The sequence below is a fragment of the Hemicordylus capensis genome, chromosome 8, assembly GCF_027244095.1.
Source record: "Hemicordylus capensis ecotype Gifberg chromosome 8, rHemCap1.1.pri, whole genome shotgun sequence".
Taxonomy (NCBI): domain Eukaryota; kingdom Metazoa; phylum Chordata; class Lepidosauria; order Squamata; family Cordylidae; genus Hemicordylus; species Hemicordylus capensis.
The window spans coordinates 27,705,795-27,725,729 of record NC_069664.1 but is presented as its reverse complement, the minus strand read 5'-3'; the positions used below and the strand labels follow the sequence as shown (position 1 = coordinate 27,725,729).

The 19,935-nt window shown below is 46.6% G+C and overlaps 1 protein-coding gene across 5 annotated transcripts in view; it reads left to right on the top strand.

The window, feature by feature from the left end:
- The window catches only part of GRIK4 (glutamate ionotropic receptor kainate type subunit 4), a 341,226-nt gene that overhangs the window by 271,275 nt on the left and 50,016 nt on the right, over positions 1-19,935 (top strand). For all 5 annotated transcript variants that reach the window (XR_008311082.1, XM_053269826.1, XM_053269825.1 and 2 more), the window contains 2 exons: positions 8,912-9,064; positions 11,252-11,356. Coding sequence is in view for 4 of the 5 variants with exons in the window: in XM_053269826.1 (XP_053125801.1) it covers positions 8,912-9,064; positions 11,252-11,356 (258 nt within the window). In the remaining variant the exon portion in view is untranslated. The remainder of the gene's footprint in view (positions 1-8,911; positions 9,065-11,251; positions 11,357-19,935) is intronic.

Below are 19,935 nucleotides of genomic sequence, written 5' to 3'. Positions count from 1 at the left end.
TGGATGCAGGAGCGGGCATGCTGTGGCAGCCCCCCCCCCCAGACCCCCACGAACCGAGGACTGTTATCCCCTCCAATGGTGGCTATGCCCCTGCTTTTGGAACAAGGAACAATCTTCTCATTCCTTTTGCTATGTAAGTGTGTGTGTGTGTGTGTGTGTGTGTGTGTGTGTGTGTGTGTGTGTGTGTGTGTTGAAAGAGCATATATAAATATCCTAGTAATAGTCATATCTTTAGACACCAGGTGGTCCATCCTCTTCTTTGGGGTTTTCAATAGCACTTGAATGCTTTTTTATTTTATCTGGTCCCCCTTTTAATGGGATGATGGCTTTAATGGTGGTTGCACATTGGCGTATTGCAATTATGTTTCTCTTTGCCTTTATCTGTGCATTTGAGACTTTTAAAAAATGGATATGTGGTTTTATTCTTTAATTTTAATTGATCTTGTTAGCCGCCTTGAGGCATTTGTGGAGGGGGGTGGAGACGGCTGGGTTTAAATCCCTAAACAAGCAACCAGACATATAAACAAATGACTTCTAAGTACCAAACCAAGAGAACAAGAAGCTACTGGCTAGACAACCTCCCCCCCACAAAACCCAGAATGCCTTTCAATGTAATTTATCACAGCACTATTTTAAACAGGCGAGGGACAAAAAGGAAAATCAACAACAATGAAATAATATATGATAATGCGTGGATCAGGCGATATTTCCAGAAGGGCTATTAATGTCAACAAGAAAAGGATAAGGATTTTCAAAGGGTGGAGATCTGATCTAAGAGTTGGGTGGAGGGCGGGTGTATTTCACACTAGTTGGGTGGCAAGGAAGCCCTGAGGATCTGTGCAACAGACTTTGTATGGAGAAATACAACTTAATTGTGTACGCCGTCCTCCATATGATCCGTATCCCAAATTGCTTTATTGCGTTAAATAAGGCTAACAGATAAATAGTGGCAGAGGGAGATGGCAATTAAGAGACCTAGACAAAATAGGAAATATTGTTTTCAGGCAAGATTTGAAACAATCTGGAAAGCCGATGAGCCAGAAAGCGATGGAAGCGGCTCTTCCAGATGGCTGGCCCTGCCAAGGAGGCGTTGAGCATTCCCGGTGTTGAGACTGGGTTGGAAGTCAGAGGGCAGTTCAGCACAAAGGAAGCAGCCAGTGGAACCCACATTGGCTCGTAGATGAACTGTGTTTGCAGGATCTGAGACACTGAGAAAGGTTTTGACCGGATCAGGTCTAGGATAGAACAAGGATTCAGTCGCAGGGAGAGGAAGGAAGGCACTGCTCTAGGAAACAAAGAGGGGACACCAAAGGTGAACTGGAATCGGTTACACAAGGGTTCACACCCTTGGGTCCCATATGTTGTTAGGAACAGAGGGACACAGAAAGCTTCCTCACACTGACTCAGAGCTTTGGTCCATCTCGTTCAGTATTGTATGCACTGACTGGCAGAAGCTTTCCAAGGTTTCAGGTAGGAGATTCTCCTACCCCTAACTGGAGATGCTAGAGCGTGAACCTCTTCCATTGAGCTACGGTCCCATCCCCTAAGGGGAATATCTTTCCTGCCTCTGAGGCTAGAGGTGGCCTATAGTCCTCTGACTAGTAACCATTGATAGACCTCTCCCCCATGAATTTATACAAACTTCTCTTAAAGCCATCTAGGTTGTTGGGCCACACTGCCCATCATCCCTTGTCCCAGTGGCCAAAGGCCATTGTGGCTGGGGATGATGGGAGTTGTAGTCTAACAGCATCAGAGGATCTGCATTTGAGAACCCCTGGTTTAAACAAGGAGTGTGAAGTCAGAGCCAGAATATCTTGTATGCTAAAAGTATTTACTAACAAAACTGGATGTATTCTTTACATTTCTTATCCCACTCTTCTGCCAGAGTGCAGGGTGACATTCATAACTGTCGACACTTCCACCCTTCTGAAGTCTGGAGTCGCACCCCTGCCTGGCAGTTCTACAACTCCCAAGATTTGGCAGGAAGAGGAGGTGGTGTGGCAGGAAAATCATTTCATTTAAATGGCAGAGGATTGGCAGCCATCACAACAAGGCATGTTCATTGAGGGTGACTTCCCTGCCCCCCAGGTCATGTTTGATTGGCTCATAAAATTAGCTGAGCGGCTTCCAAAAAAACTTCATGGAGCTTGACATGTTTGCTGAGCCAAACTGATTTTGGAAGGCACCTCTCTCCTCCCCGCTGTCCTCACAGCCATCCCTTGGCCCAACCAGCCTCCCTAATTCCCCCTACCATTATGAGTCTGCAAAACATGTGTGGGCCCAAGCCCCGTGAATTTCACCAGCATCAGCCCTCTGAAAATTGAAAACTTAGAAGCTTAGAAAACTATCTTTGATCATCTTGTCGAATAATATTAGACAAAAAAGGACATGGGTGAACATCAAGACCACTCCAGGAATTTCTGCAATGTTTGGAGGCTGCAAAGTCAAATATCCCAATCGATAGTGTCATATGCTTCATTAAGATCTACAAGCATCATTTGTACTAGCTAATAAGAAATCGTTAGCCACCCAGGAGAAAAGGGGGGAAATGAAAACCTGTCTGGAGACAATGAAATTGATGAACCGGTTGCCCAATATCATGGTAATGACAGTAGCCTACCAAGATATGCTGTGTTTTCCTAGGGCTTGCTAACCCCCAGAGACAGAATTGAATGAGAGTTTGTCATCAGAGGAGGACCACACCTTGGGCCCTAGTATGAACCAGAACCAAGAGGGGAGAGGGAACCCAGAGGTGCACTCCAGGAGAAAACCCTGCCCAAGAACCCTGCAGAATCAGGGGATCTAACATGCCCCAACTGGGCTAAACCCCCAACACTGGACCTCCCCGACTCATGACCAGAACTTCATCAACAGAAGGAAATGAGCTCGAATCAAAGTTCAGGTACACTGGCCAAGAACTCACTTAGGAATACCATGCATCCTATTTCAGAGATCAGCTTGTGAGAAGGAATCCTTACCTCACACAGGAACATAGGAAATTGCCTTATACTGAGTCAGACCATTGGTCCATCTAGCTCAGTACTGCCTGCACAGATTGGCACTGGCAGTGGCTTCTCCAAGGCTGCAGACAGGAATCTCTTTCGGTCCTGTCTTGGAGATGCCAGAGAGGGAACTTGGAACCTTCTGCATGCAGGTGTTCTTTCCAGATTGGCCCCATCCCCTGAGGGGAATATCTTACTGTGCTCACACCATGTCTCCCATTCAAGTGCAACCACGGCAGACCCTGCTTAGCACAGGAGACAAGTCATGCTTCCAACCACAAGACCAGAATCGGAGCTTATTCACCAGGAAGGATGAAGTGTCTAGATGGACTACATAAACCCTCTGTGCTTTCCTGAAAGCTCCTGGTACAACAGCCCTGTAGATCAGCTCCTAATTCTAGCTCTTTCTGGCCCCTCCCCTGCTCAGCATTTAGCCCCCAGGTTAGGACATAGGAACGCAGGAAGCTGCCATATATTGAGTTTGACCATTGGTCCATCTAGCTCAGTATTGTCTACACAGACTGGCGGTGGTTTCTCCACGGTTGCAGGCAGAGATCTCTCTCAGCCCTGTCTAAGAGATGCCAGGGAGAGAACTTGGAACCTTCTGCATGTAAGCATGCAGATGCTCTTCCCAGATCAGCCCCATCCTCTAAGGGGAATATCTTGCAGTGCTCACACATGTAGACTCCCATTCATATGCAACCCAGGTAGACCCTGCTTAGCAATAGGGATGAGTGAACCAGGTCAAGGTTGAGCCAGTTCACCATTGAACTGGGCTGGGCTTGTTTCAACTCTACCTTGAACCAATCCCCCCAGGCCAGCTCAGAGCTGGTCCAGGGTTCAAAACATTTGTTTTAAATGTTAAATTTAAATTTTAAACTTATTTGCATGCTGGGCATGCAAATAGCCAGTGCGCATGTGTGGCAGCCTTCAAAATGACCACCAGGAGAGGGTCAGAAAGGCCAAGAATGACCGGGGGGCTGGTGGAGGGAGGGGGAAGCTTCAGAGATTCCACCCCCCTGCGGCTGCAGCAACACACACACACACACCAGAGCCGACAGAACGACCCGGGCCTGGCGGTGAGTTGTTTTTTGTTTTTTGTTTTAAATGGTTCCTCGAACTGAACTGGGCAAACTGGTTCTGTGCACACCCCTGCTTAGCAAAGGGGACGAGTCATGCTTGCTACCACAAGAACAGCTCTCCTCCTGGACAGCTCTCTGACAGCTCATCTGCCAGTCCATCTTCTACTGCCAGCTTTTCACAGAACTTTACTGGCTTGGCGGCATCGTTGCCCTGTGTCATTTGGAAGACTGAAAGGGACAAATTTACCCGGCTAGGTGTATTCTACCAAAGAAAACCTCAGGGCTCTGTGGGCGCCAGGAGTCGAAATGGACTTGACGGCATGCTCTACCTTTAGGTCAGCCGCAGGGCTGATCCATGAGCAGACCTTCTAACATTAGCACTGTTATTCAGCCAAAGATGAGGAATCTTGGATGTGGGGCAAAATCTGGAGTCCTAAATCTGAGTCCTTGTTTTGCAAGCTAGTTCTAAACCTCACGGAAGAAGGGGGTACTAGAGAGCGTGTCCTTCCACTGATGGAGGGGTGACAACATTTTTGTTTTTGGAATGGCCTTTTTCCTTAGAGAGTGAGATAAAGGTTTGTTTGTTTTTTAGTGAAATGTGAAAATTCAGGGGAGATGAAGTGTCTCAGGGGTAAGCCCCCCCCCCCACAGGCACAGCTCTGAACGAATGTCATGCCTGAAATATTTCTCCCAGATCACACGTTTCCCCTGTGACTTCAAGCTTTGTGGAGTTTCTCTTAATATGTGCAAAGTACATCTATTCTCCCTCCTGAGAAAGGACTTTCATCCATCAGTTCATCGATGGGAGCTCCACTCATATTGAGAATTAACTCCAGAATTGCTTCTGGATGGGGGAATTACCTTCCAGACTTGCTTGAATTCTGGCCATTCTGCAAATTAACTACCTGTTCCATAAGCAGAGTAGTTTATACAGAATAGCCGGGGGAGAAAACTGACACAATCAGTAGGTATTCTCAGATTTAATTGCATTTGCAAGCTGGAGAAGGTGAGACGACACCACGGATTTGGAAGAGCAAAACCACTGCTCAGCCCCCACAATGATAATCAGGGAGAGAGACTCTGTTCATTATCAGAAATGGAGCTCTGATATTAATAAAGAAGCAACAGCAGCGGGGAAGCAGGAAGTGACGATAATTAAAGCTGAAATCCTAGTCATAGCTGCAAGGAGGAGAGAGAAAATGACCAGTTAATATCTTGAGGAGGAAAAAGACAAAAACAAAAAACCCAAAGGGATTGTGAATGGGGAGGATGCAAAAACAGCACATGAGACCAGATGAATAAATAGAAGCGATTAGGAGCAAATGCGTCTAAGTTGGCCTGTCAAAATGGCTTGTGAACCATCCTACAGAAGTAATATTGTCAGATGAAAGTCCCGAGTGTAGGAAGGGAACTAGAGAATTGAGTGGGATTAAAATGTCCATCTCAGGATGTGTTTCTGGAGAGGTAGAAACAGAGGATGTACATCTCTCCACAAGGGCAAAGAGAACAAAAGGTCCTGAGGGTCTGCAGAAGCATTGTGAGCTGAACAGGGCTTATGCTGTGACTCCACCAGAAATGGGAAGGATGTGGAACTGGGTGCAAAATTCTGAAAAATCAGCAATAATGCTTCTTTTATTAAAATAGCAGATTCTAGCTCCTGTGATTGTGGAATTACAGAAATCAGAATTGTGTAATTGGATTCTTTTCAGAATATTTGGCTGGGGTGACTCTAGAACAGGGCTGCTCAACTTCGGCCCTCCTGCAGATGTTGGCCTACAACTCCGATAATCCCTGACTATTGGCCACTATGGAAGGGGGTTATGGGAGTTGTAGTCCAAAAAACAGCTGGGGGGCCTAAGTTGAGCAGGCCTGCTCTAAAACATTTAGACTGGGGGAGCGAAGGTTGGGAAAAAAATTATTAGGGGAGCACAGATTTTGCTGTACATTAAGTATTTACAGAGGTGAGGTAATTAATTTTGTTAGTTTATTTACTTTATTAATGAAGTGTTAATGACATTTTCAGACTGTTTCAGAAAATGGGCCAGGTTGCTCTTAGAAAATACTGCCTAAGCTAAACTTTTCAGTCTGCTTTCCAGGCTAGTTGCTCATCCTGTCCAGACCATGGAGCAGGAAAGACTAGGGTGGGGAGAGAGGTCAGTATCAGGCCATCCGTGGGAAATCTGCAGGAGAGGTGACTCTGCACCCCTCGCACACATGGTCTCACCCAGTCCTGTCCTGGATGGAAACTAAGGAGCTAGGCTGGCTCCTGGGAGGCTGGAGGAGTCTCCTACTTACTTACCTGGTTGTGTTGGCTTCTGCTGCAAGTTCAAGAGTAGAGGGATAAATGAATGTGGCTTCTTTAAACAACCGTGGCCTTTTAAAATAAGCAATTCAGATTCTAGGGTTATAATATACTGTGACTGACATTTTGCTGTAAAGTTCCAGTCTGGTGGATGGGGAGAGCAAGCAGTATTTTGGGTGGAACACCCACTACCACTTGGAGTCATTCCTTCTTTTCGCCGACCTCTAGGCAGAACTCAGTTCCCAAAGGTGCTCTGTAACATTCTGCATTCTGACCATGCAGCACAAATTTTGTAGTTTGCATTACAGGTGTGTCAGGATAAATCAGATGCATTCTTTTGATTGTAACATGCATTCATATCAATCCCTCTCGAGGCCTTTTCTTGGCTCAATGAATGCAAACGCCAAAGGTTACTTGGGCAGAAGTTAATACCATCATAGCTGTTGAAATCGCGGGATAAATAGAGAAATAAACTGAGCCCTGGCATATCTCCCTTGGAATCTAAATTTAATTTAGAAGGTGTTTTAGGAGACTTTCCTTTGTGAGAGTGCCATAATGTGTTTAAATTTAAAGGATTTAGTGGGACATAATAGGCGTATTACCAGTGAAGAGATTAATGTTAATTCGCAAGAGTGGGTGTCTCCTGGGTATCAATACTTTCAGATCCAGTATTTTGAATTAAAATGTGATAGTCAGTTGAGGAATGTAATACAATGTGAAGAACTACTGGGGTTAACCAGAGAGAAACAGCATTTGTCAAAACTTCATAAAATAAACTGTGGTTTAGAGATTAAGAGGGATCGTTGTAATCTTATTTGAACAGGACACTTGAGAAAGGGGGGAAGTTCCATATAGCAGTTAGATCATGTGATTCCTGAGTGCAGATTCATATATCTGCATTGAACATTCTTTTGACACAGATTTAAATAAGATCTTAAGATCTTTTGATCATAGGAACATAGGAGGCTGCCTTATACTGAGTCAGAGCATAAAAAAAGAATCCAAATCTTATATATGAACATTTTAATATAATAGTAATAAAACTGTTTGGTTTAAAAACAGTCCAACTATGCAAGAAATTATAAAACCGGATCAGTAAAAATGTAACTGTAAATCTCAATAAGACTAATATAAAATGGTCATCGAGAAACGATCCGTATTAAGTCCAATAGTTCATTCCAAAATCACTGATTAAATGGGAGAAGTGTGGATGAATGTTCCCAGGACTGTGCTTTAGTTGAAAGATGAAGCATCGTCTCGTGATTTTGCCAGCATCTGATCATTCGTGTGTTGTTGCCAGATGCGTTTCAAGTATTTCAAGTCATCTTCAGTGGTAATTGTCTACTGTTAGTCTCCAAGCAACCAAAGGACTGGATTTCTGGAGTCCAACCCCATGTGCGGTGGAATACGAATATAACGAATATTTATATACCACTTTTCAACCCAAGTTCCAAAGTGCTTTACACAGATATAAATAAATAAAGATGCTTCCCTGTCCACAAAGGGCTCACAATCTAAAAAAGAAACATAAGATAGACACCAGCAACAGTCACTAGAGGGATGCTCTGCTGGGGATGGGTAAGGCAAGTTGTTCTCCCTCTGCTAAATATTTGGAGTTCTTCTGGTGTTCAGTCTCTCCTTCCAATAAACCACTGCTGGGGAAGTTGTTTGTTTGTTTTCATAACTGGTGCAAAGCTAACATTTGCTTATCAAAGGCTAACATTTGACACCTGTGGAATTATTTGGACAACAGCTTTCAAGGGGGCTTTTAAAATATTGTTACAGAATCTTTTCCCTACTCCCAAAATCTATCAGCTCATCATTGGAAAGTTATATCAGGCCCATCAAATATGGAATGGGTAATTAAAGTTCTGGCTATTGCCAAGGTGCATACATTGATAGATAAAAGTGTATTGAAAGAATGGCTTAGGTCTTTCTGTGGAATCACTGAAAAATAGTTGTCTTTTATTCTGTGTTGGAATATTCAACATAAATAATGTAAGAGTGGAAAGGCATATTATCTTCTTGGGTATTTTTACTCCTGCCATTAAAAAAATAAAAAAGATTTGCAGTTGTCAGGGTTAAGACCTCAGTGCCCAGCAGAGCACTTTGTACCTCCTCTTAACTAGAAACATAATGAATTATGCAAAATAGTAAAATAAAGAATAAATTATGCAAAACAGGAGAAATTGTTCCTCCTCCAGGCTTCTCAAAAAGGCACCTTGGTGGAGGTTTTTGTAGTTCATTTTTTGCTTTACATTTCATTGAGCCATTGATTTCGTAAAAACTAAGGAGTTGCTCAGTTTAAAAAATCTTCTTTAATTGACAGATCTAGTTGTTATCTCCTTGTTTTACCTTAAAAAAAACAAACCTTGTGGCTAATACCTTCCTTCCTTGAGAATGAAATTTTAAGGTTTTCTTCTGCTTGAGTTTTAACATTAAAAAAGAAGAAGAGCTGAACCAATGAAAACATGCTATTGATATCCTATGTGGTTTCTGGCCCTGATTACAATCCTGTCTCCCAGCTGTCTTCTGCCTTGCTGTTTGATGCCGTCTACGCTGTGGTGAGCGCGGTGCAGGAGTTGAACCGGAGCCAAGAAATTGGGGTGAAGCCCCTGTCCTGTGGATCAGCCCAGATCTGGCAGCATGGCACCAGCTTAATGAACTACTTGAGAATGGTGAGAAAGGGCTGGACATTGATGGCTGGCTTCCATGTGGGCACCACTTCACCCGTGAGGAAGAGAGCATGCTTGCATGTGGGTTGACTTTAAAAGAGGGAGTCAGTCAGGATCCTGTCAGATGAGTTCTGTGACTTGGGATAGCTCGCTAGAACAGGGATTCTCAACGTTGGGTCCCCAGATGTTATTGGACTTCAACTCCCATAATCCCCAGCCCCAGTGGCCTTTGGTTTCAAGCATCCTGTTTCACACAGTGGCCCACCAGATGCTCCTGAGAAGCCCACAGGCACGCCCTGATGTTGCTCCCCTGCAACTATATTTAGAGGCATCATGCCTCGGAGGCTGGAGGTGGCCTATAGCCACCAGACTTGTAGCCATTGGTAGACCTGTCCTCCAAGAATTTGTATGAGCCCCTTTTAAAGCCATCCAAGCTAGTGACCATTACCACATCCTGTGGCAGAGAATTCCACAGGTTAATTATGCACTGTGTGAGTTCCAGAGCAACTAAGAAGGTTCCGAGGGGACAGAGGGGGGTGCATGATCAAAATTAAGCAAGGGGTAGAGGTCCAAGGCAGCAAGGAATGAAAGGAGCTGCTCCTCACACCAAAGACAAGTCACTCAAATTATGGAAGTAGAGCTTCATAGGGCCTGGAGGACAGGGATTGGCCTTTAAGGGTCAGCTGACTGAGTGCCCAGGCAGGCTTGGACTGCAGCTTAGATGTCCCTATGAGGAAAGGCTTTTTCAGTTTAGAAAGAAGGCTGGTAAGGGGGGACGTGACAGAAGTGTATAAAATTACACACAGCGCAGATCAAGTGCATAGAGAGAAATTTCTCTCCATCTCTCATCTGAACACCAGGTGATAGGTAAGCATCTGAACACCAGGTGATAGGAATGCCAATGGGAAAGGGAGGTTCCCCCCACCTTTCAAGATTCCCAGATAGGCACCTGGTTCAGCTACTGCATGAAACAAGATGCCTATGACCTGAGTCAGCAGGGCTTTTTCTTAAATTTGTCCCAGACTGCCAGGGTTGCGCGGGAAACAGCACTCAGGGCCCCTCCAAGATGTTGGAACCTGACTGCTTGAGACACACACACATCTCAGTTCCTTAAAGCAAGTTAATCATTCAGCCTATGACCTACTACTCCTGGCATAGTCATCAGCCATACTTCTCGTGGCAGAGGTAACTCACCAGAACAAGGCCTCTGTTGGTGCTCTTAGTAAATCAGCAGCCTGGAGTGGAAGAAGACAGTCCTTAAGATACCCTGGGCCTAGACCTCGGTTGAGTTTCCTTGGGTGAATGCCACAGCAATCCCCCTGTATAAGATCCTTTCTCAGCTGTGGGAGATTTCAACCCATTGTGTTCCTTTCAGTCAGTGCTGACATGCAAGTCATTGAACTTTTCCATCCCAAGCCCAAACTGGAGCTTAGCATCCCGCTGCAAAAACTCCTGAACATGAGGACTGTGGACACGGCTATATTTTTTACCAATTTTCTGAAGTGGGAACTCCATTACCACCAGGTTGTTGTGGAGTGCTTTGACAGCAATTAGCAACAAGGGTTTTGCTGTATTTGCAAGCCCTTTACACAACACTGCTTCAGGTTAACACAACGCCAAGGTGACTCCTTGCCATACACTGCCATGTCACAGTTTCCCCCAAATCCCAGGCAACACAAATGTATGTTGTGCAATTAAGCATTTGCCTATGGCAGTGCAATGACAGTTCAATAAAAGAAGAAAGGTTGTGGGGGGAATGCTGAGAAAGGAAGAAGGTTAGCAGTTAAGAAAAATGAAATACTCAATAAACTGGAATGCAGAGAGGGAATCCATTGCAACTCAGCTGATCTACGTGTTCTGAAGACTCACACAGTATAGTCCTCCTGGATATTTATCATTTCATAATGAAGGTGTGTATTGGGGGAGTGGAGACCAAATGCTCCCCCACGTCAAAAACCTCCCTCCCTTTCTCCCTGACAAGCTGGCTTTGCCTGTGCAGGGATATGAAGGAACATTCAACCCTGCAGCCTCCAGCTTGAATTATGAATGGCTGCAGTTTCCAGCGACTAGATGAAAATGTGCTTTATTCCTATGGCTTTCATTGAGAGGGTGCATGTCCGAGCCATGCTGCCGGAGTCTGATAGGGAAACAATATCTATTTGGCGCTGCAACTCACCCTCTCTTGGACAGGTAGAATTGGAAGGTCTCACCGGCCACATAGAATTCAACAGCAAAGGCCAACGATCAAACTATGCCCTGAAAATCCTGCAGTATACAAGGAATGGCTTCAGACAGGTAAGGAGATGCTTGCCCCAGTGGCAATTCTGATTATTTTTTTAAGCTCAGTTTGGCTTGTTCCTCAGTGGCCTCATGAGGCTCATGTCATATTTCCTATGAATATATGCTCTAGGGACTGTAGGCTGCTCTTTTGTTCAGGTTATGGATTATTGTTTTCTTACATAAAGCTAAATATGTCCACAGGTGGCCGTGCATCTTTTTCTTGTGGGGGGGGGGGATGTTGAAAAAGGCAGTCTTGAGATATTTATTTGGTATAGTAAAATACTCAGGGTTTTGTGGGATCAGGAGAGAAAGACCATCTTGTCCTTCTCTTCCATGAGTGAGCCAAGGTAAGGCCAGTCTTCAGGACCTTGGAGAGTTCTAATGAGCACATTGATCCAGGGGAATCGTAGCTCCAACTGGAGCCTTTTATGTCTCTTGTAGGGATGTGTGAACTGGCTCAACTTCGAAACGGTTTGACATTAAACTTGGCCGGCTTGAGGGCTTGCCCCTAGCTCTCCCTCAAGCCACACACACACACATAGGCCGGTCCAGGAATTCTGACGGAACAAAGCCCTCTCTCTGCCAGTCTCCCCGCCCCTCCTATCTCAAAACAGCCCAGTTTGGGGCCCATTCTGGGCTTCTTGGTGCTGGCGGTGGCCATTTTGGAGGCCGCCACACAAGTGCACTGCCACCTGCGTGACTGGGGTGCATGCGCAATGGCCTCCAAAATGGCTGCCACCGGCACAAAGAAACCCAGAACAGGCTGAAAACAGCCCAGAATGACCCCCAAACTGCCCAAAACAGAAGGTTTTGACACCAGGGGGGAGGCTGGCGGGGAAAGAAGAACCACCGGAGACCCACCCCCTGTGGCTACAGCAGCACCCCCTTTAAAAAAGAACTCACCACTTCCAGGTGATCATCCACTGATGCAAAGAATCTTTTTTCCCCTTAAAAAAACCCTCACCACCTCTCTTTTCTGTTAGAACCCCCAGACCGGCTGAAATTCGAGTCAAGCTGGGGAGTCTGTTTGGGGTGACAAAACCAGACATGCCTGGTTCCATTCAAGTCCAGTTTGGACTTGAACCAAACTGGGCATACCGATGTTGTGCACAGCCCTAGTCTATTGGCCTTGACTGCTTCTCTCAGACTCCACACCCTGTGGCAGGGTGTGGGGCCTTAAAGGGGCAGGCCCCAAACCTGGAGATAAACATTCCACTTCCTTTCAGCTGCATCTCACCTGAGGCATTCCCTGCATTTGCAAGCAAAGTGTCTCCCCTGCCCCACAAGTTTGGCTAGAAGTTTGCCTATGACAGCTTTCAACCCAACTTTAGGCACTGTTTGGTGACCCAGAATGAAAAGTAAATATGCCGTTTCTTTTTATTTATTTATTTATTCATTCAATCATTCATTACTTACTTACTTACTTATTCATTACATTTATATACTGCTCTACCCCCGAGCAGCCCAGAGCGGTTATGTTTATCCTCACTGGGATAAGTGACTGGCCCAGAGCCACCCTGTGGGTTTCATGGCTGATTGGGGATTTGAACTTGGGTCTCTGCCATGCTGGCTCTCCTCCTCTCTGCCTCTTCCCCACCTAACCCAGCAAAGTCTGGTAGCTACCTTGGGAAGCCTCTCAGCAGAGGCAATTTAAGCAGCATGTGCATGTGTGGAATTAGCAGCATCTGACTGCGTATAGTGTCGATCCATCTTTGTTTCCTTCTCTTCACCAAGCTCTTTATCCTTCCAGCTTAACAAGCACTGCCTTTCAGAGAGGGGCTTTTTGGATGGAATTATAGAATTTGCTCCATTGCACAAGATTGTCTGCAGCTTCCGTAATCCTTTAAGCAGAGTGTAAGCAAAGTGGCATCCTTGGGAAAACTCATTCTAATCTTTGCTCCCCCCTCCTTTTGGGCACTATTTGTGCCTTATCCCAGGACTGTACAGTCTCATTTCCAGTTCTCCAGCAATCTCTGTGGCTTTCAGTTGGCAGCAAATTGTAGCTTCTTCTGGATACGGAGTCTGTGCATCTTCAGCTTTCATTTTAAAACCATGAGCATTTTTCCAGATCTGGGAGACCTCTCTTTAAGGAGAGAAACTTGAGAGCTGTTTGTGCTCAAGCCACATGGGCAGGTGAAGGGAGATGAGACGAGTTTTAACAGATACTTTCTTTGCATCTGTGGATGATCATTGATATAGCTCCACTGGTAACAAAAAGAGTGATGGGGTGAGACTCTGCACTACAAAGAATGCCAACACTGCCAAGGAAAGCTAGATTCTCTGTTGTGCATAAATTATGCAAATTTGCATAATGTTTACTGATTTTGCATAATTGTTTCTGCTTCTGCTAGTTATTGAGAGGGGCAACAGACTATGTGGGGAACTAGTCCTTTGGCCTCGTTGAAAGGACAGTGGCCTAAAATCACAGGGAGGCCACTGAGTCTTCCTCTGGTTTTAGCAGTTTTCACCAGCATTGTCTGGAGACTTTCAGTCCTAGCTTTGCAGTCATGAGGGCCAGAAGCTTGCTTTCTAAAAACATGAAAGAAAAAATGGGCTGGGGCCTGATTTCTGCAGCCAGAATCAAATTCTGAGACTTTTCTGCACTCCTGGGGAATTGCAGAGCACAAAATCTCTTGAGCATGAATGGCTTACTGCATGGGCAAAAATACTACTTTGCCTTCTCCAAGGACAGCCCTTCCATGAGGTAGGGCAAGGCAGTTGCCGCAGATGCAGACACAGTGGGGGATGCAGGGGACACCAAGTGCTGGGCTCCTTCCAACACCCCCACCAACCACTGCTCCTGCCCTTCCTTACCCTGTTGGCCATACTCTTCCTTTTCCCTCATGGGAAGGGCTATGTTCTACTTGATTTTGGAATAATGCATGAGAAAAGTGACCCTAAATCTTCTTGCACACGAGCTTGTGGAAGGGCATGTGCAAGGCTTTGCACAAGCAGAAACACGAAAACTGCTGTGGAACCACCCTTCTGCATTTGTAGAGCCATGCTGATGGCTTTTTTCCTCTGATCACGTTTCTTTGGATGCCACCCAGCAGGTGTATTTACGAGCTAATGTAGCATCTGTCATGTGAGAAGTAGGGAGCAGAGAGGGAAGGCCTTGGCGTGATAGCTCCCTCTTCTCTGCGAGGGCAACTTCAGGAATCAGTGGGTGGAGAAGTGGCTGAAGCAGCCACACACAGGCAGCTGGTGCTAAACTGACAGCAACCCCCATCTGAAACGATGGTAGCATCTCCGCAGCCTAAAATGCCTTCCTTCCAGAAATCCTTTCGCACCGGGCTTCTAAAAATGTGGGTCCCCAGATATTGTTGGACTACACACCCATCATCCCCAGCCACAATGGCTGGAGGCCTTTGTGGTTGGGGATGATGGGAGTTGTAGTCCAGCAACGTATGGAGGCCCAAGTGTGAGAAACCCTGTCTGAGAAAATTTGTCAAGCAACTCCAAAGTAGTGCTGATGCAACATGGCCTCTCCCAATGTTGCTGCTACATCCACAGGTTCTGATATTGGCAGGTGGGCATTTCAGGGATTTGGCAGGGGGAGGGCACATGAAACTCAGTAATGGCAGGATCACTCCTCAGAGCAGCTGTGGGCTGGTGGCCACTATTTTCCCCCACCCAGAAGCCCCCTCACAATAATAGGCATCTGCTGCCATGATCACCCATTCACTGACATCTGCTGTTAGTGACCAAGCTGCACGAACACTACAGCCACGCTCTCCATAATAGGACAGCATGCTTCGTAACAATGCAGCTTTCAGCAGCTTTGAGTTGGCTGCTTTCCCGTCTGTTTGGCTTTTCTTCCTCAACTGCACATCAATCAGCAAAACGCAGCCCATCATTTTCTGTTCAAATTGTAGCCTAGGAGCCTTTAGAACCTATCGAATTATTAATAACATAATGCTTTACATATTCAAAGCACTGAACAAACACGCTCTCTGCGCCATGCAGTTCTGTGTTACTGTGAGTTAGATAATGTAGGCAGCTGATAAATAATAGAGGATGGAGAATATCAGGGCTGGGAGAAGAGAGAGATGTGTAAGCTGAGATCTAAGAACAGGGAGCAGTTACACCGGGAGGTGATATCACCCAGGGAGAGTCGGCTCCCTGGTTCCATGGATTCTCCCCATTCCCATCCATTAAGATGATCCAGGGAGTCTCTTTTGCAAATGACCCACCTTCTGAATGAGTGGGAAGCCATAAAATGAAGAGTCTTTTCCATGGTAACACCCCAACCGGGAACCCCCTGTTCAGGAGGTTCACGTGGGGCCCTTCTTTTCAACCTTCAGAAGGAAGGGTGGTAGATGCTAGGACTGAGCTGAACTAGCACTCCATTCACAAGTGGAAAAGCCAAGGGGCATTCCAGTGATTTTCAGGGGGTGGAGAGACATGGTGTCATTCTGAGGAAGGTTCTGGGAAATAAAAGTGGCAGCTTCCCACTTGTGACCACTAGGAAGAGCCCTGGTGCCACAACACAGGCAGCATTAAAAGGGTCAGCTGGGGGTTGGTTTCCACCCCCCACTTTGCAGCTCCTCCTTGGCGCACTGCCCCAGCCACCACATGTTCACACAATGTACTTTAATGTAGTGTATCAACGGCACACTTGGGAGGCATCCAGTCATTTCATCGTCATGTGTGCAGATGTGGAACCAGTGCCCCCGGTGGACAGGGAGGAGATAGTGCACTCACTTATCCCTTGATCAGGTAAGATGTATTGTCCTTGCCCAATATGGGCATGGAATAGAGAGGCTAACCATGAGAATAGGTAAGGGAGCTATCCATGGTGCTGAAAATCTGCTCTCCAGCCACTGATCGGCCCAGGGTCCCTTGGGAGTTTGAAGCAACTTGGAGCTCATTCGCACAACTGTCCAGGTGTGTGGTGGCTGCAAAAAAAAGCCTGCATGTGGTGGTCCCCAGATATCTTCCCTCTTTTAAAAGAAATTATTCTGGACTTCTGACCTAAGCTTTCAGGCCACAAGGAACCCTGACGTGGCTTACAAAATGAAAAACAATATCAGACAACAAAAGTAATAAAGATAGCATACATACATCAAGAAAACAGCCCCAAAGCTGCCCACACCAAACCAGATCCAGCAGCAACTAACATCACCCTAGCCCTGAGGCTCTCCTAAAGAGGCTTTGCTGGCCAAATATTTGAACATGTTTGCTGGGGTGGTCCCTCAGTATTGGAAACCACATGGGTTGGCTTTGCAAACCATTTCCTGATGTGGCAGACTGGTGGACTTCATCAGAAGAGCACCCCAGAACCACAGGGCCATGGCTGAAGAGGCCCTATGCCTCAGGTCCACTTGCCTTGCCCCTGAAGGTGTGGGGACATGGGGCAGGGCTTCCATTGTTGACTGAAGTGTACTGGTAGGAACATGTGGGGCAAAGTAGTGTTGGGCACTGCCTGGGTTGACTCTGCATGCTGCTGCCTCGTGTGGCAAACTGATGAACTGCATCCAGAAGACAGAGCTCTTATGCACTCTACTGTCCCCCACCAAGCCAGGCTGCTCATTGGATCTTCCTCATTGGAAAGGTATAAAAATCTTCCTAACTCATGCAAGGTTTTGCCTAAGTATCAAGATCTTCTTGGCCTTGGTGCATTGCTGTCTGCGACCCCTGGTTTGTCTGCTTGGCTTTGACCCCGACTCCAGCTCAGACGCATGGCAGGACCTCAACAGGTCAAGAGACAAGCTGGTGGTAGTCCAGCTTGCTGCCAATGGTGAAGGAGCAATGGTGGCAGCCCTGGTGGCTTCCAGCAGATGATCTCAAGCCACTGCCACCACAGGTGCACCCTAAGAACTGGGAGCAAGATGGCCTCCTGCCCAGTCTGGTGGTGTCTTCAGGGATTGGGGGAGTGGCGAGAGGCTATGGGGGAGATTCAGCCCCAACTCAAAACAACCAAGTGGAGCAGGAGCCTCTCCAAAGCCCAAACTGCACTGAAGCCCCCTCACACACGCACACAAAAAAGCTCCAGGACAGTCCTTAAATCAAAGCAGGGCTGCCTGACACCTAAAAGAAGAGCATATCATTCAGAACTCCAGAATTGGGGAAGGAATTCAGATGAAGAGCCTTTTCAAAGCGTCTTCATTGCAAACATGCACACACACACTCTCTCTACCTTCAGGTTAAAGTGATACACTGCAGGAAAAAGCTTCATGATAACACTTGATCCTGCTGTCTGCGTAAGTGGCCTCTAAAATGCATCCAAAATGAGGTGAGGCAAGCAGAAGGGCATTGCCGAGGCAAAACAGGAGGACGTGACAACCTGCTTGAAAAATGCGATGCCCAATTTGGGAGGTTGTCATTGATGGTGGTGACCTTTCGGTGCTATGCAGCAAAGCACCTGCAGAATCCGCAGGAGTTAAAGAACCTCTCCCTGCCACTGCCCTCAGAGTCAAAATTCAACAGGAACTTTCTCTGATGGACCACTATGCTGCTGATTTATCCACTCCTTTCCTCCTTTACAGTCAGCCCTAGGAGTAAAGTTGCATTATTATTTTAAAATAGATTTAATTAAGAACAGTTGGTCTAAACCCACTGCAGCCCACCATGGGAGAATCTGATGTGTCTATGACACAGATATGAGCCATTCCCAAGGGTCATATTAATGAGTTACTGTCAAAGGATGTTCAAAACCCTGTTTCTACCTTTTTCGGGGCCAGGAGGATCTGCCTGTCCCCTGATAGGTTCTTCTCCGCCTCTCCCTGAGTCGTCAGGGCTCCCTGCTCACCAGCTTTGATAGAAAATTCAGCCTGTCTTGAAGCAGATCCAGGTCTCAGCCAGCAAGCAAATTAGTGGTGCTTAAGGCTTTTCATCCTCCGCCGTGGTGCTGTTGGCCAGGGGGAGCCTGCAGCTCTGAGTGATTTAATATTTAATATATTTATATAGCAGGTCCCAACACGGTTTCTTATGAGTCTACTAGTTGAGAGTGCATTTGGGAGGGAAACCCTATAGTGCTACTAGATGTTCTCTCTGTTCCTGGCAGAAAGAGCTTGACTGTTATTTGGAAAAGGCTCAAGGAGGAGAGCTGGTCTTGTGGAAGCAAGTATGAATTGCCCCCTTTGCTAAACAGGGTCCACCCTGGTTGCTATTTGGATGGAGGACCACATGTGAGCTATTCCCCTTAGGATATATCTCAGTGGTAGAGCAACTGCTTGCGTGCAGAAGATCTAAAACCTTGGAGAGCCGCTGCCAGTCAGTGTAGACAAAACTGAGCTAGATGGACCAATAGTCTGACTCAGAACGAAGCCACTTCCTGCATTCCTATGTTCCTATGCCCATCTGAACCCTGGCATTAAAACAGATCCCCAAGCTATATCCAGGCTTACCTTATGTTCGACTGTGTCCTTTGTTGGTGTGTTGATGGAGCCATCCTCCTGCTTCACAGCTGGGGTCATTTCCTGCTAGAAAAATCCTTGTGGTCACCTGGTAGAACAGCGTGCCCTGAAAATGTCCCTGGAGTGGTGCCCTACAGGCTGCTTTCAATGCCCCTCCCCACCTCACAGCAGCTGCATGAGACCAGAAGCCAGGGGTCCAAGCTTTCCTTAGTTGGCCAGCTCTGCCCCCTGTGAATATTTGGAGACTTTAGACCAGCTGCACCTGGGAAACGAGGCTGGAGAGCAGAAGAATTTTGCTGCTCGCCCGTGCTTGTCATGGACATGGTGCGCCTGCTCCATCCAAAGCCCTTCATTCCCAACCACAGTGGAAATGGGAGCTGTAGGACTTCAATTCCCATCTCCCCCACCCCCCAGCCACAATGGCCAAAGACCATTGTGGCAGGGGATGAAGGGAGTTGTAGTCCAACAATATTTGTGGGCTCAAGTGTGAGAACCTCCGAGCTAGACGATTTACTGTAGATATTACTTCTATATGTTTAGCAGCCCCTAAGATGCTTACTCTTAAACCTTCCCAACATGCAAAACCTCCACCACCATCACCCCAAGACAATGAACTCCGAGCATCCTTTGCAGGGTCCAGCCTGGATTTCTACAGCCAAGTCTATATTAGTCTTTTTGCATGAGATGCTAATCCCTTCTCTTTGGACTGATAAGGAGTCTCTTGCCCGATTGCCTTGCCATATCTTGTGCCCAAACAGTTCCTCCCTCCCCTGTTAGCAGTGACAAGGATCTTCAAAAGGGAATGATAATTGCTTTTTTCCCCCCCTTTCTTGGGGAAGGGGAAGAAGCTGGCATGATGAATGTGTCGTGAACACAAAGTAAATTTGCCTTCATTTCAGGCAGAATGGCCATGCCATTGGAAGTCGTCTCACCCATGCATATTCAGGGCTGCCTGCTTGCTGCCTTGGAAGATGGAAGAGGGTGCTTTGGTGTCTGGAGGGCAGAAAGGACTTCTTATGTCACTTCTCCTTGATATCTACTGTAGCTGGCAGGGGGGGCGCAGGGGGTGTGCAGGCCCAAGAGCTGCTTCGTGTACCCCAATAGCATGGTGTCTGTCAGTCTGCACTTTGTGGCCCTTGGAAGTGTTTTTAGGGGAGGAGACGGCTGGGGACCCCTTACGCAGCTGTGCACAAAGAGAGCTAGTGAGGGCGGGTTTGCTCAATCCTTAACTGGGAA